A 24,015-nucleotide genomic window follows, 5' to 3' on the forward strand; every position below is an offset into this window, starting at 1 on the left:
GCTGCAGGTCCGCCGGTATCTATAACAGATCAGAAAACACAATTAGTTACATTTGACATATATTTTTGATAAACATTCTGTTTGTTCAATTTCATTGTTAACGTCTTCATTTAACACTATGACTGTGCGTTTGTTCAAAAAATCCCCTTCTTTGGGATGGTGTTTTCGCAATTACATTTTGTAAATTGTGAAAAAGGAAGAAATTATATATACTATGCAATAAGGAATCTTATTGGGTCTTGCCAGATGCAAAACCCTGCAGAAAGGGTGCATAAGAGATGGATTTGTTTAGGCCAGGATAGACAGTAGCCTGTAACCTAAAAATTCATCTCTGCTCTGCAGAAGGATCTTGTTCCAATCACCTCCCCGATCGTGAATTTGGACTCGATCGAGGATGCTGAAAGAAACCTTGGGCATGTTATAATCATGTTTGATTACTGTATGTCCGCCGAGTGGTAGGTATCTATTTCCAATCTGCATACTGTATACATGTTTTGTGATGCAGCGCCAAAACTCTTGTTTTGTTTTTCCTATGTAGAATGAGCCGTATTCGCATGTCATTAGATAAACTATGCTGCGAGTTTGGCAACTGGCGAAATGGATGGGCCGAAAGGTTTCCCCGTTAGGAAGAGAAAAAGTTTTCTCTTTCTTTATATTTTTGAAGGAGGGAGGAGATTTGTGCTTCAATCCGGTCCCCCTGTTCAAAATCGGTCTCATATCCAGACATAAGATTAGCCCAATCTTCACCTCGAAAAATTCTCATTGTAAAAACAGTTATTTCCTAACACACAGATAAGATACTAAAAGAAATTATTTTTGAACAGAACTTTCTTGACTGTATTCTGGTATATGTATTTTGCCTCAGGACCAAAGCTAATTTTTTTAATGTGTGATATGTGATCTGTTTGGGGGTTCTAAGTAATTTTCTGGCAAAAAAAAAAGATTTTCACACGTAAACAAAAAGTTTCATAAAATGCTTGGTCTTCAAGTGGTTACGAATGCTGAGGTATCAAGCACTGTCAAACGTTTGCTCACAAAATACAGCCATACATTGTTTTATGGAATCAGGTTTTAGATTTTGTTTCAATAAAGATTTTCTATGATGACATTTTAACTCAGTTCCCCATTTTTATTAAAGTGTTTATAATTTGCTTGAAATTGGGTTGTACTGTGTATTTTAGTTGGTGCTCCTGACCCAGGGTGGGGATTTTGGGCACTAGTAATCCTCGGTACTATTCTATTAACATCAAATTCTGGTTTTTCTTCCACATTCTTTGTAATATTCTGACAAAGATCTTTTCTGAAAAAGTAAGCCAAGCAAAAAAAATTTGTTACATCGCTTCCTCTATGCAACCTCTAAATGAGGAAACTCCCGGCAAAGCCTCTGATTGGCTGCTTAACCTTTCTTGTGAAAGCTGCACAGAAAATAAACCATCGCTTTATCTGTCACAACCAAAAAACTGTCTTGAGAGAAGGAGGAAAATGGAAATGGAGAGGGAGCCACAGAAAATAAGAGAGGGCTATCTGGTGAAAAAGGTAAGACACGTCTGATTTCTGCTAACACAGAGTGTCGTGGAATTGTGAGCTATATGGGTTTGTTGAGTTTTTAATGGATGGAAAAAAAAAATGATCGAATGCGATCATATCACCCAATCAGCCCTTATCATTCATTGTTCTGACTGCATGCATAGATAAAGTTGAGTCTTTCATTTGATTCATTGTGATCTTTTCTTTGCTGACACATAAAGGTAGAATAGGGAAGGCAGGGGAGTATGGGGTTGTAGATCATTTAATTATTTCTCTTCTACCTGGTAAATTCATTCTTCCATTGATATTATTGTTATGCTGCGTACACACGAGTGGACTTTTCGACCGGACTGGTCCGACGGACCGAGTCCGGCGGACAATCCGGTCGTGTGTGGGCTTCATCGGACCTTCAGCTGACTTTTCCAGTTGAAAATCTGACAGACTTTAGATTTGAAACATGCTTCAAATCTTTCCGACGGATTTGAGTCCGGTCGAAAAATCTGCTCGTCTGTATGCTAGTCCGACGGACGAAAACCCACGCTAGGGCAGCTATTGGCTACTGGCTATCAACTTCCTTATTTTAGTCCGGTCGTACGTCATCACGTACGAATCCATCGGACTTTGGTGTGATTGTGTGTAGGCAAGTCCGTTAGTTCAAAAGTCAGTCGAAAGTCCGTCAAAAGTCCAACGAAATTCCGCCGGACTTTTGTTGCCGGAAAGTCCGCTCGTGTGTACGCGGCCTTAGTGTCTTTTATTTAAAGCCCAAATCTGCGGAGCTTTAAAACTATCCGTTGCATGGGACTGCACCTGCACTGTAAGGGGTAATTGCTCGTTTAGGTCTAGGGGACACCAAACAGAAGGTTTACTTACCTGATCCTCCATTCCTCTGCTCTGCTAGACTGGTTCCCAAAGCGCCCCCCCATGCTCCAGCGGTCTAAGGTCCTGACATCATCAATCAGCATAGGCTGATTTTGTTATGTTGTTTATTGGGATGCTCATTTTTATCTTGTTGTTTCTGAGTGGAGTTTTGCTTTAATTCTTCAATGTTTTTGGAGAAATCCGCGTAGATGTTGATGCTCTCTAGGTTCATGTCTGAACACTACAAGTAATCTTTCAGAGACAAGTAACTGTTTAGTTATAATAATCCTTCAAAATATCTGCACCGAGTGCATCTTAATTATACTTTTTCATTCAATACTTTTTTTTTGTTTTGTTAAATTTCCTGTATTTTGACATACTTTTCCTTGACATACAAAGCTTGTAACAAGAACCAATATGCATGTTTTCAAAATGCGAACAGAAAACGTTATCAATGTTTATACAAAACATTTGCTCCCTTGTGTAACGGGTCAGTTTTCCGGAGCGCCTGATAAGTCTTTTCCAGGAGGTGTACACTTCTGGCCTGATTTATGATTAAAAATGTTTTTGTTATGCTTTTCAATGAACCCCAACGTATAATCTCCTTAAACATGCTACTTCCTTATTAGTAAATATCATCACATCCAGGATTCTTTTCTTTGTAACAGTTTCTTTAAAATAAGATGCCAGACCTTTTTTCCCCATTTTGGATAGAATAGAGAAGGGGTCTCCAAACTACGGCCCGCGTGGCATTATGTGGCCCTTTGCTTGCCCTTATCCGGCCCTTGGGGCATTATTCCTTCCACTGATACCAGCAATGGGGCACAATTCCTCCTACTGACACCAATTATATCATTTTTTTGCTCCTACTGGCCACCAAGACTATGGCATTATTTACTCCCATATATACTGGGGTATTTTTTACCCCCACTGGCCACACTCCAGCCCCCCTAAATTTTGAAGGACAGTAAACTGGCCCTTTGTTTTGAAAGTTTGGAGACCCCTGGGATACAGGATGGGTATATATCCTCTACTGTGTAGCCATTAGAGAGATTTTTTTCATTTCCATTCGCCTCACTAGGACAGGAAGTGAGAGCAACCTCTCCAGTTAGGACATAGACAAGGACACACTTTTATGAGTAAGGTGGGAAGAATTCACAGTTCTGTAAGCCTTAAGAAAATTTGCATATTCCCAGTTTTATTTTCAGGACAGAAAGTGGTTTGCACTCCCCTCAATGGGGACACAGACAGCAATGTCCACCTAACAAAGGCTCTAAACCAGGGGTCTGCCACCTCCCCAGTACCAGGGACCAGCCCCAGTGACCAAAACACCTCCATGGGGGGGGGGGGGGTATTGACGGGAGATTGGGTTGGGTCAGGAGCTGGGGTGATGTTTGTGCTGCCTGTCACCTCCGGGAGGGGGAGGGGTTAGGGGGCTGCGGTGTTGTGTGTGTGCTGCCTACCACATCCAGGGTGGGGTGGCTAGGGTTGTGTGTGTGCAGCCTGTCACCTCGGGTGTGGGGGGTGCTTGTTGCAGCCTGTCACCTCCTGGTAGTGTGCAACTTGTCACCTTCGGGAAAGCATGGCTTCTTCAGTTGTAATAAAGAACTGAAGTGGCGTGGATGGGCTACAACCAGAGTCGGATTTTTAAGGGGGTAAAAGGGGCAACTGCCCTGGGCCCTCTCTCTATACACAAATAATATAATACAGACATTCACTAGGAAAATCAGTGTACTGCTGTTTCTCCACCCTGGCTCTCTATGTCCCTTATGCAGCTAAGAGCAGAGATTATGTGATCACTTATAAAAAAACGGGGGAAAAAAGCATATACTGTATATATATATGGTAAAGGTATTCCTCTGTGAACATGGGGCCATATTACACCACCCCAAGCAGATGAGAGCATGTGGAAGTGTTTGATTCTCAGCAATGTCATTGGCCATTATTAACCTTCATGCACACTCCTTTAAAGAAAACACATTAAAATACTTCATACAACTCTAATGCTTATAATGTGCATTGTACTTCTACGAGATAAGCAAAGGTCCTTCCCAATCACATGCAAGGAAAATAAAAAAAACAGCATTTTTGCTTGCACATGATTGGTTGATGAAAGTCAGCTGAGCCTCTGCTAATTTACTAAACTCTGGAGCAACTGCTCCTGCTGTGTGCAACTGCACTTTCCAAAGTGCACAGTCTTTTTGCCTTTAGTAAATCAACCCCTATGTGTCCATGCATGCTACTTTAGGCTATTAGCATTTTTTGAGCTTCAGCGTCTAGGAGCAGAAAAAGTTTCTTGAAGCGTTTTTTCCAGCAGAAAAAAATGCGGATTGCTCTAAATGCTCCTAGCTGCTTCTAAATGCTACTAAAATGCTCCTTTTTTTTTTTTTCATGTACTGCAAAAACGCTAATGCCCCTAAAAGTTTCTAAATCCTTCTGAAAGCTACTAAAATACTACTAGGAGCTGGCACAAAAATGCTATTATCAACATTTTTCATCCAGCATTTTTTTCCTAGCTTTTTTTGAGCTTATGAAAAACGATATGGAGCATTAAAGGTCAGTGTGTGCAGCAATGGAAATTTATGTAAGCTAAGTGGAATGTTGTTTACCTATTTCTTATCTATGACACAATCTGAATATAGCCACAAACAGACAGGCAGTCAATAGGGCTGATTTACTAAGGGACTAATCTCTCTATGAGGGGCTGATTGCTGCTGAGGCTGGATTGGGCTGAACAGTGCACCTAGTGCTATGAACGCTTAGGACAGAATGCACCTGGGCCAATGCCCGGAATGCAGGATGTCTGCATTCTGGGCCTTTGTACCTGGGCACATACTGGCCTAGAAGTTCATACTGGTAGGTGCCACAGCACCTATCAGCTTCTCATAAAGTTGACAGGCGTTGACAGCAGGGCTGGACAGTGCAACTGTGACCTTCCGTCTGCAACTAAATGCCAGAGCCCCATGCACCAGGGCTAAAGGTCTGGTGTGCATGGGGTTTTAAGTATGCAGGGTTTTTAACCCTTTGTCTTATAAAAAGAAGATCAGTCTCAGTCAAAATTGATTTCTAGTCTGTATGGTAATTTATTGAAGGGAAAACCCTCTACACTTTTCTAGGTCTAGGCACAATTCTGGATATGGGTAAGCAGGATTGGGATGAGGTCTATTCTTCCTATTTAAACAGTCATCTCTGCTAGAGACAAACTCACCCAAATACGTTTTTTTCACAGGGTCTACTTTACACTGGCCCAAACGTTCAAATAGGGAAAAGGGACAGTGTAAGTGTAAGGGAGCTGATAAGAATCTTATACATATGATCTAGATCTGTCTTAAGGTTAGACCAATTTGGTCTCTGATTACTTTAGAATTTATTTAACCGACCTTTGAAATCCTCAATATTTGTAACCCATAGTTGTGTCTATTAGGAGTAAAAATGGATCTTGGAAGTGCTTAAAAGACCTTTCTGACTTTTTATGCTAGGAAGACTGTAGTATTACACTGCATTTCCACCGCAGCCTTAGATATAAATGCATTGGAAAGACTGGTTAATACTGTCCTCCCTCTATATAGAAAAACACACGAGGCCAGAGGTTGTGTTGCTAAATTTAACAGGATTTTGAGGAACTGGATATCGTGTTTTTTATTCTTGTGAGCAACTTTCCACATCCTCTACAACTTAATTGTATTGACAACACTATTTCAACCATTGATTTCTCTTTTATATGGGTTCTGTTAGAACATTAAGGCATTCATTTACAAGGGAGAAAGCTGTTTCTCCCTTTACTGTATACTAAGAACACCTCCACAACCAAACGCTGTTTTTAAGGTTTTTTTTTTATTGTTTTGTTTAATGTTTACAGTTCTTAAAGTGGAAGAAAAGCTTAAGTCTAACTATTCCTAAAAATGTCCACCCCCCCCCCCCCCATCCTAACTATCCTGCCTAAAACTGTATAAAAAGATGTGTCTACCTATTTTTAATCCACTTTGGTCCCGTGATCCTGCAGCTTCAGCCCAGGGAGCGCTGGACAACAGTCAGGAATTCGGGAGCCATAATGTCACTCGTAGCCTCCCATGGCCCATTTGTTGTTGGTGCTCCTTCCTCTCTCCTGCAGCACCCGCTCACCGACACAGGGGAGCCAGAGCTTCAGGATCAAGTGGAAGAGAAAGAAGAACAGCTACCCATCCAAAGGTTCCAAAAGCCTTTATTGAAATCACCATGATGACACCAGGGACACCAGAAAACAGTCACGTAGATACACTTCACAAATACATCTTGTGCTTAATCATGTAATGATTAAGCACAAGATGTATGTGTGAGACCCGTCTACGTGACTGTTTTCTGGTGTCCCTGGTGTCATCACAGTGATTTCAATAAAGGCATTTGGAACCTTTGGATGTGTAGCCGTTCTTCTTTTTCTTCTAGTATCCCACAAAGGTGGGCCGGGGCTGGGACTCCTTATTTGGTTCCAACTGGGTTATCCTATACACCTGGAGCAGTGGGTCCTTCTTCCTTTGATCAAGATCAAGTGACTGGACCAGAGCAGGTTAAAAATAGGTAAGTCTACACATCTTTTTTTATACAGGTTAGGAAGGATAGGCAGGTGAAGGGTAGGGGGCAGATTTTTAAGAATAGATAGTATTAGGCTTATATTCAACTTTAATTTACCTAAACTTGTGAATCCTGCTCTCATGTGTCCCTTGCTACATACATATTTCTTTGATACTACTGTTCGGAATGAGGTGGATATTCCACCTCATGTGGAATGGTGTAATGGTGAACTTTGATTTATTAAGAAAGATTTACTATAACATATATGCAGGAATTGAGAAATGTGAAATCAGAGCCCAGGATTTATTCTACTGTCAATAATAGAAACTCAAATTGAGGAAATGGTGCACAGAATTCCTCTTTGCATGCAGCATTACACACTGATCCCACATGCATTCAAAAGTTGCATCAGATCTTTTTTGGTTTAGAAAGTGCAAGGTATTTATTGGCTGTGGGCAATTACAGCAGAATTTTTAAATAGAACATTTAAAGATGCTTTGACGTGTACTATTATCGAGTTAATGAAAGCAATGTGTTTTAGATACAGAATTCAAAATACGGTTGCATCAGACAATGACCCTCAGTTTGCTTCAATTAAATCTGAAAGGCTTACTAAAGCCTATGATTTTCACCATACAGTTTGCAGTCCTAACACAGTCACATGGACAGAGATAACTGTTCAAATTGTTCAGTATTTTCTCTCAAAGGAAAAGCAAATTGCCATGCTGAAATACAGGAATACACCTATTAATAATGTAGGGGCACCAGCTCAGCTATTTATTAGCTATTAAATGTGCTCCACTCTGCGGTATGGCATGCATTCAGTTGAAACCAAAGGCATTCTATCTGCCATGGCCATAGAAATACAGAAACAAAATCAACCAATGGGCGCTAAACACTAAAAAAGGACTGCAAAGCCATCAACTAATTAACAAGAGGGAGCTCAAGTTATGACACAAAGAAGAGGATGAAAATGGCTGCCAAGTTTTGTCATTTACAACTTGTATAAAATTACAACAAGGCACATCTTATCTGTTGCAAATAGAGAATGTTGCTGTATATGGAAGGACTAGCGAACCATAGCTTCCAGATGTTGGATTGACTGTCTCTCTTTTGAAAATGAATGCTTCTGTCCCATGTTTCTACCACTGTTGTCCTTTATCACGTACCTGGTGAAGACTGGAATATTGTGGAGGCCTCTCTTGCACCTCCCCGCCCAACACTCCTGAAGGTGGAGACAGAGAGTGTAGGGGAAAGGAGTAGCATGAGTGTAGTATCAGCTAGCTGGTGATGACCACTCTGTAGGTGGGTAGAGCTGGTAGTCTCAGTCCATGGAACAGAATGCAGGAGCAGCTTGGCACCAGAGCGAGGGTCAGAAGCAGAACCAGGAGATGAACAGAAGTCAGCGGCAACCAGGCAGTGAGGCACCGAATCAGCAGGCAAAGCAAGTCCAGGAGGCAGGCCAAGGTCATTAACAGCCAGGCAACGCGGTACAGATTCAGCAGACAAATCAGGTCCAGTAAACAAGCCAAGGTCAGAGTAGTTAGGTAACAGAGCTAGAGCAAGAGCAGAAGCAAAGTCCAAAGGCAAGCTGGGTCATACACCAGTAAGAAGGTACAGCAGATCAGATTGGGAACACAGGAACAAGCTGAAGACATTCAACAACTAGGTGCCAAGTGCTAATTGGTATGTGCACATGCTCACGCATGAATGCATGCTCATGTATGAATATGTGCGCGATGAGCTGGCACTGCATAAGTAACATTGGTCCTTCGCATTAAAATGAGCACGTGTGCAATATGCATGAGCATGAATCCGCGATGGCCTTTTGATGCTAGAAATACGGTTTACCTTACATCCTGTTTGTTGGTCTGATGTATAGAACTCTATAAATAAGGTACTATTTCATTACCAAAAGTATTGTACTGCAACTAAGCCTTTTACCCAACCTCTGTATAATTCACATTGTTCTGTATTTTCAAAGAAGGGAGATATAACATAATAGGGTGAGCACTAGGTGGTATCAGAATTCTTTATTGTGCATAAACTTATGTTTGGAGTAGTTAATAATATTTAATTAGACTTGTTTTGTAATGTTCAAGATTTTTCACAACTCGATCAAGTATAGAGTTGAGGAATTTGCTTTGATGAGTTGCAAAACATCTTCAACATTGGATAATAAGTTCAACTAATACTAGCTATACTATGACCAAGACAAATGAGAACCATTACAGAGATTATGTTGGGACTCTTTGTTATAGATTATACAGCCAGCCCGGTGGCTGGCTGCAGGTGTCAAGACTGTGATCTGAGTCGGGCAGACAGCGCAGCCCCCCTCTCACTTTCCAAACAAATGAAAGAGGAGGGAGGATGAATCTGCTCCAACCCACGCCCATATCCCTCTGTGTCCACCCACACTACAACCCACCGAGTGCAGCCAGTGCTTGTAAAGAGAACTGTGTGGGCGGGCTATTTGAAACCAATAACAGAAATTACATTGAGAATCTAGTGAGCAGCCTTGTGAATGAGAACTGTGGCTGGGTGTGGACTGTGGATGCCGCCGAGTTTGGGACCGCCTTCTGTCTAAATGCCTTGGTACAAAGGTGAGTCATTATCACAGTGCTGGAGGGGAGCCCATAAACAAAACTTTACACATCTGTATTTGCATTAGAAAAGGGGGTATTGTGTTGATAGGATAACAGTGCTGGGGGATATCTAGGGTGTATAGAGGGAAACAGTGGTGAGAGGGGATCTTGCATAGTCATATTGCTAAAGGTATCAGGGGCATAGAGGGGTCATAGTGAGGGGGGTATGGGTAGGGGGGAATATTGGGTCAATGGGTCACATTGTGGGAGGTATGAGTGGGGGGGGGGGGATATTGGGTCCAGGGGTCACATTGTGGGGGCATGGGTGGGGGGCAATATTGGGTGGAGGGGTCACATTGTGGGGGGTATGGGTGGGGGGAATATTGGGTGGAGGGGTCACATTGCTGGGGATATTTGTGAGGTAGAGAGGTGATAGCACAGGGGGTTATGAGGGGAGAATGGGATGAGGCATCACATTGCGTAGGATCTTTGGGGGTCGGGGATAATGGGTAGAAGGGGTCACAGTGCTAGGGATGTCTGAGGTAGAGCGGTGACAGTGCAGAGGGTATCTGGGGTGTAAGAATGTCACAATGCATGTGTATCTGGGGGGGGTGGGTAGACGGGTCACAGTGAGTTGGGATGGATAGAGGGGTCACAGTGTGGGGGGTGTCGGGGAGAGAATGGGTAGAGGGGTCATAGTGCAAGGGTATGGAGGGAGAGAATGCGTAGAGGGGTCACATTACAAGAGGGGGTGTCATTGGGGGAGATAATGGGTAGAGGGGTCAGTCCTTGCTACCTCTCGGTAAAGCAATCTGTGGTGGATCGCTTGTCAGAGATACTTCATGGGAGGTGATACATTGCCTCTTTGCAGCCTGTTTTAACTCTATAAATACCACACCACCATGCTGTAACCACGTGAATTTTGTGGAACAGTTTCGGTGTGGCTTTGAAGAGAGAGTGAGAGTTCAATAACAACAGCAGCCTCATACACTTAAATGGATCGCATTAAGAGGCGGTACTATGCTGTTTAATATGTGCTGTGCCATGTGTACAGCCATGAGCAGCTGCGTACCTTTCTTCAGGTGGGTGGTTGGGGGCCTAAACCATGGCTCATCTGATTTTACCACCCCCTGACGGCCTATGTGAATGAGTCTTAAAGCAAAGGGGAAGAGTAGAGACATTGTATAAATGTGATCCATGCATTGATGTAACCTTAGTTGTGTAGAATGTAATTTTTTGTTATGTTTGCGTGTGGGCAAGGAAATAGGGGGCCCCTCGATCTTCTGTTGCCCGAGGACCCCATGAGTTATCAGTCCACCCCTGCTCCTGTGTCTTGTCTCCAAATAAAAATATACCCCGTCTTTTCTAATTCGCTGACATCATCTAATTCTCCCTGTCAGATTCAAGATAATAATAGTGCCGACGCGGTACGGCCTAAACCAGTAAAACAAAATCAATCTTAGTGGAAGCCCATAATGCTCTGTTGTATTGTCACCGCAACCTATATAGATCTAGCAAAAGATTTATTTTTTACATTTATTGTCATTCATCTTCTAATGCCTTTTTATCCAGTTTATAATACTGGCGATGCTGTGGTGCTGCTGCCACCCTGAAACACATGATAAAATAATGAATAATGTTTGTGTAATTTCTAATTGTTGGTATCAGTAGCCTCAGGGCCTAGTCCAAGATCCTCATGTTTATGGTGCTGCTGTACTGTGGTGCTCTAGCACGACACAACAAAAAAATAAGGTAATGCCTTCTTATTGTCAAATCCTTTATGGTCACAAGCCATTTTATCTGTTTCAAAATGTGATGTGATGATTGCGGTGGCCACAAAAATAGTAATTTACCCAATATTCTTAGCAAAAGCACTTTTTCCATTTAACCTTTTTATCTTGAAAATTAAGGGTGTCTGTTCCAGTCAAATAGCGTAAAAGGTCTCTACTGGGATCCTTTTATTTTTTACACAAAAAAGAGAATTGTTTTAACCCTCTAAAAGCATGGATATTTACAGCACAGATGGGATTTGAGGGGGCAAATTGTGCAAATAACAGCAAATTTTAGGAAGTTTGCTCACCTCTACTTACTATCTTATGCCCCGTAAACACGAGCGGAATTTCCGTCGGAAAAATCTTCGATGATTTTTTTAGACAGAATTCCGCTCAAGCTAGGCTTGCATACACACGTTCACACAAAAGTTCTCCGAACTTTCGACCGTCAAGAACGTGGTGACGTACAACACTACGACGAGCCGAGAAAATTAAGTTCAATGCTTCCGAGCATGCGTCGAATTGTTTCCGAGCGTGCCTGATTTTTTGCGCGCCTGAATTGCATACAGCCGAACGCATTTTCGGATAGGAACTTTTTCCGACCGAAAAATAGAGAACCTGCTCTCAGTCTTTTACTGGCTGGAATTCTGCCAGCAAAAGTCCGATGGAGCGGGGCATAAGAGAATATGAGAGTAGCCTTATTTATATACCCACTGAACAGGAAGGAAATGAAGAGTAAAAAAAAACCCATGCAACGTGGCATATTCCTTATATTAAACTGATCATAGTTACGAGCACAGGCTGGAGTATGGGGCAATTTCCTAGTTGTGCACTAGATGTCTGAAAGTCTGAGTCCACTTTCAGCATAACTATGATTACGTGTTCTAATCCTAAAGCCTGTGCTACGCAAAGTCTAAAATCAGGAACTGAAGGCAATAGCTGTTAGCACATTGCTATATAGCAGACACTCCCTGTGACTGCCAGATGAAGCTGAAGTTTGTAGTAAGTGTGACAATATTACAAGGAATGATTAACATGAAAAGTTAAAAATAACGTTTAAATGAATCACCCGCCGTCATAAGAACAGGATAGATAGGGGAGCGCTTGTCTTCATCTGAACTACAACATGGACAGCAAACGAATCCTGCGTCCGGCTGATTACAAGCAGTGGTTTACTTTATACTGTCGACTCACAATGGGCTGTACTTACAAAGGGCCAATGTTATATATGACAAAAACTTTGCAGCCGTCATATTGTTATATGGCGGGCAGGAAGTGGTTAAGAGGGACACCTCAAAGGGCTTGTACAGCTGTATCAAATATTAGCTTCTTGTTGCAAGTTCACCGTTTCAGCATTCTGGTGCAGAGGAGGTACTCTCCCCCTTGCTTGATGTCCATATATAATAATTTTCTATGTAAGAAAACTGGAAAACCCAATGGGAAGTTGCTGCAGTAGGTGGATGGCACTGGGAAAAAAAAACATATCTAGCCAATGGACAGACAATAAATCAGTGGGTGATTGTGGTCACTTTACTATAATTTTTAAAAAATTCTTTATTTAGTAAAGAAGCATCCAACAAACTACATCCGAATCTAAACCACAAACAAAGTTTGCAAAATACAGAGAACCCCACAGGCATTATGTGGAATTTTCTAACATCAGGATACATGAAGGATACATGAAAAGACTACAAAAAAAAAAACATAGCCTGTGGACTAGCAGGGAAGTCGATGCCAAGAAAACTGGACCACATCAGGTCCAGAATTTAGCAGTGTAGAGAGCACCCCACCATTCAGAAGGTGACAACATAAACCTCGTAATCATAACACCATATAAGCCAGGAGCTTCTCCTCATTCCTACACAGCTCTCCTGAGTGCTTTAGTCCAGATCTAGATATATTTTGAGTGAGGTGAGGTCTTTGTGATCAACAGTCTCAGGAATTCCCCAGATCCTAATATTATTACGACGATTTCTGTTCTCAATGTCGTCTTGCTGGTATATGAGCTATTGAATCTGGATAGTTTGGGAGATGGATATGGGAGTTTAGGATCTCTTCATGTGATTGCAATGCAGTGCAAAGGTCAACTGTAGTGTTCTCAATATCCTCCATGTACACACCCAGATCTTTCTTGAGCTCACTAATCTCCTGCTTGTAAGTGTGTTCTATGCGTTTCACATAGCATTCAAAGTCAGATTTGGTAGGCAGGGATTTGATGCAGGAGGGGAGGGAGCGCATTTGAGTTTCCATGTCCCAGCTTTCAAAGGGAGGACTGGGAGAGGCTGTAGGACCATCTGGTAAGACGATCTGAGCCCCCAGGGGACAGGGAATGCCCATGGGAGCTCACCTGGATAGCCGCTGCTCTGTCAGACTGTGCTGGAGAAGGAGGTGCCCATGCCATTTTAGAAGCCTGGCTGCTCTGAGACGTGGCTGAAGAGCGGGTGAAGAACTGTCCTAGGTTGCCGCTGGAGGGTTCCCCTCCAGTCTTTTTATAGTCTTTGGGCTTTTGATTACCCATCAAAGCGGTTTTATGGAGGTGTGAGCCGTAAATATGTTCCACAGGAGTCACTGGGACCAGGAGCTTTGCCGAGGTATGTCTCACAGCTCCATGCGCCAAGCCACTAAGTCACAAGTTTTTAGGTGTTTCTATTGAAGTCTATGTAATCTGCCAAAAAAAGAAGCTCATGTACTTTTTTGAGGCATTCTGCTTCAGGCGAAAGAACGCTCATATGTGAACAGGGACCATTAAAATGAAATGGATTTGGATTGTTGAGTGTTTTAGAGCTACAAACTTCACACAGAAAATCACTCAGGTGTGAACAGGGCCTAAATCAAATCAATATTTGGTCAGTCTACCCTTTGGCTTCAAACCAGCATCAGTTACATAGTTATATAGTTACATAGTAGGTGTAATATGTATACCTACATATATCAATATGGTACCTATGTGTGTGATTATATGTCAGTATTACCTTGTATATCCCTGTATGTTGCAGTCGTTCGGGTGCTTATCTAATAGTTTTTTAAACTATAGATGCCCCCTGCTGAAACCACCCGTGGAAAAAAAAATCAAAGCTGGGGTTTCAAGATGTACTTGTCAAGCTCTTTTGAAGAAGCACAAAGAGAACAGACATTTTTGAGGACCGTAGACCCAGGGAATGGCTTTGGAAACTTAAAGCGGGGGTCCACCTATCTATCGTTTTTTTTTTTTTTTAGTTCATTCACAAACTTTTCTTCTCAGCATTACATATTCACATATTGTGTGTAATATGTCCGCCTGTGTTAGATTTCGTCGGAAAGAATAACTTATATTATTCACTGCAGGCGGTTTCCATCTTCATTGTGGGCATTTGAAGCCCACAAGCATTTATTTCCTGGATGTGGTGAATGCTGTCCTCCCAGCATTCACCGCTCGTTCCCGCACATGCTCAGTGGCATCCTGGGAAGCCTGAGACTAGCTCCCAGGAGTCTGGGAGAGGCTAGAAACACGCCTACTCCCACAGGAGGAGAACCAGGAAGTGCAAAGAAGAATAGAAAAATAAAAGGTAATTACGGCGATTTAAATTTTTTTAAACAGCATGTCAGCATCTAGGCAAGGAAGAGAATACATACAGATATTGTTCAAAATTTGGGTGGAACCCCGCTTTAATGCGGCAGATGAAATCTGTTTACTTCCCTTCAACATTGGAAGATGTCCAGCACTGCTATCAGCACAGAACAGGTGGAAAACAGTGGAACCCAGGCAGAATCGCATGCTTCTGCCCGCGATTCCAGTATACTCAAGTGCAAATGGAGCCTTATGCCCTGTACACACGATGTCAGACTTACCCGTATCAGACTGACGACCCCGATATAGCAGAGGATGGCCTCCCGTACGTATCTGGTTCCCGGCCCCTGATAGAGCACACAGAAGGCACGGGAGCACAGAATGGTATGAGAGCCTGGCGGGTGGTTAGCAGGGATGAGGCCCAAAGTCCTGATGCAAGCTGGCAGGAGATGATAGGTAGGCTGTAGGTCAGCTACAGGTGCAGAGCAGGAGCAGGCAGATCCGAACACAAGCAAGGTTGGCAACAGGCAGTCAGCACGGTACAAAAGGAGCAGGCAGATACAAAGTCCAGGTCACAAGCAGGTTTGGCAGCAGGCGGTTGGCACGGTACAGAGGGGTCAGGCAGGTTCAAAGTCGGAGGCAGGCCAGGGGTCAGATGCAGGTGGATAGCAGAGCAGAGTCCAGTAAACAAGCCGGTCACAGAGAGATCAAACAGTACACAGGAAACAGGAAGCACAGGAACAGGAAGCTGATGATCGGACAGCACCGAGCACAGCATCCCAGCAACCTAAATAGGGCAACCGGCGCCAAACAACGCGACCGTGTCGGCACGCCCAGGCGCGCGCCCACGCGCACCCGCACACGCCCGCACGGGAGCCAGCACGACGCGGCGCACTCCAGAGTGCCCAGCAAGTGTCCTGAACCGAGAACCTCTCTGACACACGATCGGACATTGATCGGACATTCCGACAACAAAATCCATGGATTTTTTCCGACGGACGTTGGTTCAAACTTGTCTTGCATACACACGGTCACACAAAGTTGTCAGAAAATCCGATCTTTCTGAACGTGGTGACGTAAAACACATACGTCGGGACTATAAACGGGGCAGTAGGCAATAACTTTCATCTCTTAATTTATTCTGAGCATGCGTGGCACTTTGTGCGTTGGATTTGTGTACACACGATTGGAATTTAACTGATCGGATTTTGTTGTCGGAAAATTTTATAGCCTGCTCTTAAACTTTGTGAAAAAGTCCGATGGAGCCCACACACGATCGGAATTTCCGACAACACAATCCGATCGCACTTTTTCCGTCGGAAAATCCGACCGTGTGTACAGGGCATTAGTGTCACTGGTGATGTCAGTGCCACTTAGTTCCCACTCAGTGTCAGTTAGTGTCCAATTGGCCTCCGCACTATAGCAGCCCTATTATAATCACCACCATTAATAGTATAAAAAAAAAAGAAAATAAAAATGACAGTATATATACTATAGTTTGTAGATGCTATAAGTTTCATGCAAACCAACCAATATACACTTATTGGGATTTTTTTTACCCAACAAAAAGTAGCAAAATATATTTTGCCCAAAATTTATGAAGAAATTAAATTTTTTTCATCTTTTTATTGCATATGTTTTATAGCAGAAAGTTAAATTATTGGGTTTTTTTCCGTCTTTTTTTCGTTTATATAATAAAAAATAAAAAACCCAGTGGTGATCAAATATCACCAAAAAAAAAGGAAATATTTGTGTGAAAAAAATTATATAAATTTTGTTTGGGTACAATGATGCATGACTGCGCAGTTACCAGTTAAAGTAGCACAGTGCAAAATAACAAAAAAGCATGGACATGAAAGGGTGACCCCGTGATTTGCACTCTCTGTACAATGCAGGATATTGCTGAAAATACTTCAATAAATTAATTTTTACTTTTAAAGTGCAGAACTGTGTGGAGCCTTTGATGTCCTGCAGTGTGTTCTCTAAATAGCAGTGGATAAAAGTTGTCACATGATCTGTTTTAAGCCACATGGCAGGTTTCCTCCTCCTGCCACACGTTTATTAGAATTAATAATGCTTTGCTGGCTTCTGAGTCCCCAGGCAAGTGTATTACAAAGCTCATTTATAATGCACACAGCAGTCCTTTTTAAATGTCATAGTATCTTCTAATAGAAGAGATGTTGTGTGGCAGCTGTTAACCATACCCAGAACCGGCTGGTCCATAAGTGGCGCAGGGGTGCCCCCCTCCTAGTTTGCATGCGGGGATGCATGCGGGGCACCAGACTCATACATTTGTTTGATTTTTATTTTTTTCAAGCCACATGATTAGAGCCGGAGTCTATAATTGGCTTGAAAAAGGTTGGACACAAACCCACCCACTTGTGACACTAGCGAATCAATATTCACTATTGTCTTCTGGCTTCTCCTCCCTGCCAATCAGGTAGTGTTTCCCCAACTTCCTGGACTCCCTGTATGTTTTTCAGCTCCTCCTCTGCTTTTCACTTTTAAATTTTTAAGAATTACACATCCCATGGTACTTTGCAGCCTGCATGCAGTGATTACTGTACTGACTCCGCCTCCTGAAACTCCTCCTCTCAGCACCTCTGTAGTTCAGAAGGCAGGCTCTGTGAACTGTGTGACACAGCAGTGCCTACTCACAGGGCAGAGTGATTACGTGTCACAAAATTCAAGTAAATGTGTGGGGATCTACACAAAGTATGTTTACAGACTTCAATATCATTCAGTTTCATAGGAGTAGGCTAGAAATAATTGAAATACAATGTGGAAATTAGTACAGTAAGTCCCCTACATACGAACCTTCAAGTTGCAAACCTTTAACCACTTCAGTACTGGGCATTTTCAACCCCTTCCTGCCCAGGCTAATTTTCAGTTTTCACCACTGTCGTATTTTGAATGACAATTGCGTGGTCATGCAGCACTGTACGCAAATGAAATTTTTATCATTTTTTCCCCACAAATAGAGCTTTCTTTTTGGTGGTATTTGATCACCTCTGCGGTCTTTTATTTTTTGCGCTATAAACAACAGAAGAGCGACAAGCGACAAAAAAAAAAAAAACACAATATTTTTTACTGCAGCATAGGGAAGATACATTTACAGAGAGATAAGGTTGCTGCACACCACAGGTAATATAATATGTGAAGGTTCCCCCAAAAGGGTTTTTTAGCAGCAAAGTGAGTGTGTATCAAAAGATTCAAAAAAGATATTGGATTTAATAAAAGTTTTTTATTAATTATTAGCATCGAGTAGAGCACAAAAGTTAAGATATGAGCTCGACACGGGGGTATACCCATGAGGTGCAAATATTAAAACATGAAAAATACATTTACATTACATAGCAAACATGTCAATTAAGACAAAAACTGACACGTTTCGACCCGATTTATTAGGGTCTTCTTCAGAGGATACATTTGCTGTAAAAGAGACCACATTTAGTATGACAAGTGTAAAAAACGCAAATAGCTGTTACATATATTTTTAACTATATACATACGGAGGGGACCTCCCAACCGAAATTCCCAAAAAGGACTAACAGACAGTTCTGCACGCTGGCAGATCAGGGGGCACCCAAAGGTAGGAATGAACCCCACTCCATGCGACTTACAAGGAGGTCACAGGCTTCTATTTCTTTCCCCCTATTTCCCTCCCCCTCCCCTTTCTGTTTTTCACTCACCCTTTTCTCCTCCCTTCTTTTCTTCTTTTTCATACATTTTTTCATGCTCCCTCTCTCGTTTACACTTTTGGTAACTCGTGTCATATGCACTTTTGCACTGATTCTTTCATTAAGTTCATATGTTCATAAATGTGTCTTATATGCTCACATTTCTTCATATATCTTTATTTTTATTAAAAGCTTCTACTACCTAATCTAATTAATTCATTAATTCTTCTTTGGCACTTCTGTCTGACTAAGCCATAAAAATTAGTATATATGTACAAATTAATTATATATTCAATTACTTAATCAATAATGCCACATAATATATTTTGTATACACACTACTTGTATTGACGCTCTGGAATTCTGCTGCAGGTGCCAGCCCCCTCCGCATGGTAATATGGGAACCTTCCCATATTACAATATTTTTTACTTTTTGCTATAATAAATATCCCAATTTAAAAAAAAAAACACACATTTTTTTCTCAGTTTAGGCCGATATGTATTCTTCTACATATTTTTGGTAAAAAAAATTGCAATAAGCATATATTGATTGGTTTGCTCAAAAGTTATAGTGTCTACAAAATAGGGATAGTTTTATGGCATTTTTATTATTTATTTATTTTTTTAACTAGTAATGGTGGCGATCTGCAATTTTTATCGTGACTGTGACATTGCGGCGGACATATCGGACACTTTTGACAACATTTTGGGACCATTCACATCTATACAGTGATCAGTGCTATAAAAATGCACTGATTACTGTATAAAGGTCACTGGCAGGGAAGAGGTTAACACTAGGGGGCGATCAGGGGGTTAAATGTGTTACCTAGGGAGTGATTCTAACTATAGGGGGAGGGGACTCACAAGGGGAGGAGACTGATCAGTGTTCCTCTATACTAGGAACACATGATCGGTCTCCTCTCACCTGACAGGATGTGGATCTGTGTGTTTACACACACAGATCCACGGTCCTGCTCTGTTATCGGGCAATCACGGGTGCCCGTTGGACATCGCGGCTGCCGGGCACGTGCATTGGCTCCAGAGTGATGCAGCGGGGGCGCGCGTGCGCCCCCCAGATAGCCGGGAAGCCCAGGACGTCATATGACGCTCACCTAGGATGGGAGATCCCTCCTGCAGACGTCATAGGATAATGGGCGGGATGTGAAGTGGTTAAAGATGCGAACATGTGTTTGCACAGCTTTTTTTTCGTTCAAGCCAGCTGGCTAAATAAAAAAAAAACTGACAGATTGCCATACCAACAGAAGCAATGATGGTGCAGAAATCTTCCCAGCCATAGGCATGTGCATAGGGTGTGCTGGATGTGCACACACTAATCACTCCATTAGCATTAGCATTATCGCTCTGTGTGCTGGCAAAAAGATGGGAAAGACCTCCCTCTTACCGGCTCTGCCATAAGAGAAGTGTTTACAAACTTCATAATCAAATGTAAGAAGAAGAATTAATAGTGGTGCGCTTATTAAGTAACGTGACATGAATTAATGAATGAACATGATAAGTATCCAAAACATACAAATAAGTAAATCTAACTAAAAGTCCAACTAAAGCCCAATGGTAGGAGTCAGTTTATATAAAGATAAAAATCTCACATGGGTAACTTGATAGAAGAAAAAACAGACAACACATCAATCCAAACATCGACTGTTATATTTATGAATTGGCCGTTCACCTCCAAAAATGACCCAAAGGTCAAACAAGGCTCATCAGATAGATAAGAAATCCTACTGATGGATCTGTAAGGACATCTAGGTCCCAAGCGAAGATGAAGAACTACGTCCAGATCTTAGTATCAAAACTTCTTGGGAAACTCCATATGTAGAGGAAACAGCTTGCTCAAAGCAATGGCACTTCTTGTATAAATGGCGCTCAAAGGAAACAATGAACAGCCATAGTGTAATATTGCCAAATAAAAAGAAGCTGCTCACATCAAGTAAGAATAAACATCGCAGTAAGAAACAATGGAAGTAGTGACACACTCGATTCCTCACCGCACTTCCATAAAACGCCACCGGAAATGACGTCACAAGACTCCACCCGACGCGTTGCATCACGTGACTTTCTCAGCACTCACTTTGCACTCAGCACTCTCACTTTGCCAGCAGGGAGATCAATGTGCCAGGGTCATTCACATATGTAGACACGCACACACACGTGTGTTTGAGCTTTAGGGTGCACACCCCAATGCAATAGGATGAGCACACCTATGTCCCCAGCTGTGCTATTGTGTTCTAAATAATAAAGGAGGGCACCCGATCAGTATATGTCAAACATAAACCACAATTTATTCTGAAAACACTTACATCTAAAAACGCTGTATGATGCACACATGGCTGGTAGAATGGAGCACCGGTCTTGATGGACTGGAGAATAGCCGCAATAGTACACGCCAGGACTTGCCACGGAAATGGCTGGTGGCGTCCTGGACCTCCGGAGCCTCTGGAGCTCTAACACATGCCACTGTCAGTGTGTCCACAGGCTGGTAGAACAGGTGGGGGGGGCGCAACATGTTTCTGAGGCCCCGCCTCCTTCATCAGGCCTCTTCTGTGGTAACAGGGTCTAAAGAGGAAAGTATTGAATGTTGTGGTAGACAAGACAAGGCATGTTAGGTGGCGGCGATATCTGGGCAGTGGAGATTTCATCACAAATTGCTTCAATTTTGTTTTTGAAACGATTGCCAATCTCCTGTGCAGTTAATCAGTTAGTGGGGGCAGTGGAGGATAAATTAGAGAGTGTAAGGGCTCATTTACACTTGCTTCGGCTTCAACAAACATTAAAGCGCCTACCGCATGCTTCTATGATGTATTTTTGATGCTTCGGTGGTGCTTCAGTGAAGCATCAGTGATGCCTCCATGCTGCTCTTTTGAAGCTTTGTTGAAGCTTGACAGATGCCGTGTGTGTGTGTGTGTATATATATATATATATATATATCTCATACCTGCAATTTCTCCAAAACAAAGTGAAGCTAAAGCTTATTAATTAACCACTTAAGGACCGGAAAATTTGCCCCTTTAATGACAGGCCATTTTTTGCAATACGGCACTGCAACGCTTTAACTGACAATTGCGTAGTCATGCAATGCTGTACCCAAACAAAATTGAGGTCTTTTTTTTCCCACATATAGAGCTTTCTTTTGGTGGTATTTGATCACCTCTGCAGTTTTTATTTTTTGCGCTTTAAACAAAAAAAGAGCGACAATTTTGAAAAAAAAAATATTTTTTACTTTTTGATATAATAAATATCAAAAAAAATGTTCTTCCTCAGTTTAGGCCAATATGTATTCTATCTATTCTGGATTGCGGGTGGCCAGTGGACATCGCGGCCACCGGCCACGTGCATCGGCTCCTACATCGTGCCGTAGGCATGCACCCACTATACCCCTTAAAGCGGCCGCCGTACAGCTATGGCGATTCGCGCAGGGGAGTCAATCTGCCGCCATATAATGACGGCGGCTGGTCGGCAAGTAGTTAAAGCCTCTCAAAAGCTGCAGGTGCTTCAAGCAAGCTTTGTCATAGAGTTCTGTGGAGCTTTGAAGACGCTTTGAAGCACGACTAAAGTGACATGGGGTACTAATATTTGAAGCAAAGCCAAAGCAAACGCAAGGTGTAAACAGGACTGTAAGCTAACCATTTTATTTAGTGAAAGGGGCTTTGACTGGCTTTCATAGAGCTTTAACAAAGCGTGATCGAAGCCATGTTTTGAAGCAAGTGTAAACTAGCCCTAAATGTCATTATTTTGGAACCAGTAACCAAAAACAGCCATATAAACATTTACAAGATTTTACCCATAAGAGCATATCAGGACTGTGTTGCAAAGCATGGGACACTTGGCAACTGTGGAGCCATGAGGGCTCATATAGGATCCTGGTGAATGTGAGCGATCAAAGGAGATTTGTATATCATGCAGGGTGACAGGACAAGAGGCATAACAATACAGGGGCACTCTTTGGATTTTAGAGTTTACATGGCTTTATGGTGATCATTATTGCCAGGACTGAAGTGAAAACCTTCTAATGGGGACATGCGTTCCTATGACAGCTGTCTAAGAGGGGAATTCTAAAAGAGTTCGTATCACCAAAAAAGTGACACTGTGGATACGATGTATAGATAATAAATGCCACGTCCCAATATATTTGGAGATTATTAGAGGGTGGTTTAGATTGATGGACTTTATAGGCATAACGCAGAAGATTAAAAAAGAATAAAAATATTTATTACAAAAGTTGTTCAAAAATGTACATTGACTTACATAGATTCACAAAGTTTTTATACCTAAGAGCAATTTACATACACTATCTACATAGTAAATATATCTTTAAACACAGTATTCAGTCATTTTACTTGTTTCAGTCATAACGGGTTTCAAAGGAGATGGTGTAAAAAATCGCTCAAGTTGCTCTACATGTTACGCGTTCAGTAACGCTTCCTCAGGAGCTTTGGCATATTATTTTCAATCAGGAAAAGACGAAAGAAAAATTGATAAAATAAATAGATTGGGTTGTGCTGTCCTCAACCTCAATAGACGTCCAAAAGGAGGGTCCCCAGATTTGGATGGTACGATCCAGCAAGTTCAAAAACAGCCAATTAAGGCAGAGAGTTGGCAATAAATTGGTGCCAGGGATAAAGGTATCATCAGATATATCCAGGTGAAAGCTGGATCAGTTTGGGGCATCCCAATTGCAGTGAAGTTACTGCTGGTGTATTCCCTGACAATTGCCTTGCATATATAAAGCTGAGGCACCTCCACCTCGTGTCAGCACAGACGCCGAATGACTACATCACTGGATTTCCAACACCCCATCCCAAAAAGTCTTATACAGCTAGTCTCAAATTTAGTGTTCTGAATATACAGTATATTGTATTCTTTTTTTAAGTTATGTGAGCTATAATGAGACCTGGGAAAACATAACTTGAACTGTGTTATTAATTCCACCATCATTAATTCCCCAAACCACAGGTAATGTTTAACAAATGGAAGCCCTTCTGGGTGATACTATTGGAAGATGGGATTGAATACTACAAGAAAAAAACTGATACCAGTCCCAAGGGAATGATTCCACTGAAAGGATCCGTCATTGTTAATCACTGCCAGGATTTCAACAAAAGACTGGTAACCTGTCTATTTATATAACGTTTTTAATATGAAAACTATATTTGCATAAAACTTACAAACACTGTTAATTTGTGTTAATTAGTTTTAGCACTGAAAGCTCGGCTCTTCTGCCAGAATGTTGGGAAATTCTTTCCTGTCTTACATTGTTGATGTCTCTTTTGGGGATATATCCCTTCACTGTGTCCAGCAACACCTTCAGGACAAGAAATTAGGGAAATGGGTGGGAGGGGGGGTCACAGGGACAGGTGGGCATAGACAGCAATAAAAACAGCCTGATCTTCTAACCTAATGGGTTTACACATGCAAAAACATGTGGTTGAACCACATTGGTTGAACCACATTGCCAGTGGCTGAGGCTCCTCCTGAGCAGTC

The 24,015-nt window shown here is 42.1% G+C and overlaps 1 protein-coding gene across 1 annotated transcript in view; it reads left to right on the forward strand.

The window, feature by feature from the left end:
- Nucleotides 1–1,332: 1,332 nt before the first annotated feature.
- The window catches only part of PLEK (pleckstrin), a 61,356-nt gene continuing 38,673 nt past the window's right edge, over nt 1,333–24,015 (forward strand). The window contains exons 1-2 of the mRNA XM_073628225.1: nt 1,333–1,536; nt 23,488–23,640. Of these exons, the coding sequence (XP_073484326.1) occupies nt 1,348–1,536; nt 23,488–23,640 (342 nt within the window). The 5' untranslated portion in view covers nt 1,333–1,347. The remainder of the gene's footprint in view (nt 1,537–23,487; nt 23,641–24,015) is intronic.

Source organism: Aquarana catesbeiana, linkage group LG04 (assembly GCF_042186555.1).
Source record: "Aquarana catesbeiana isolate 2022-GZ linkage group LG04, ASM4218655v1, whole genome shotgun sequence".
NCBI classification, from domain to species: Eukaryota; Metazoa; Chordata; class Amphibia; order Anura; family Ranidae; genus Aquarana; species Aquarana catesbeiana.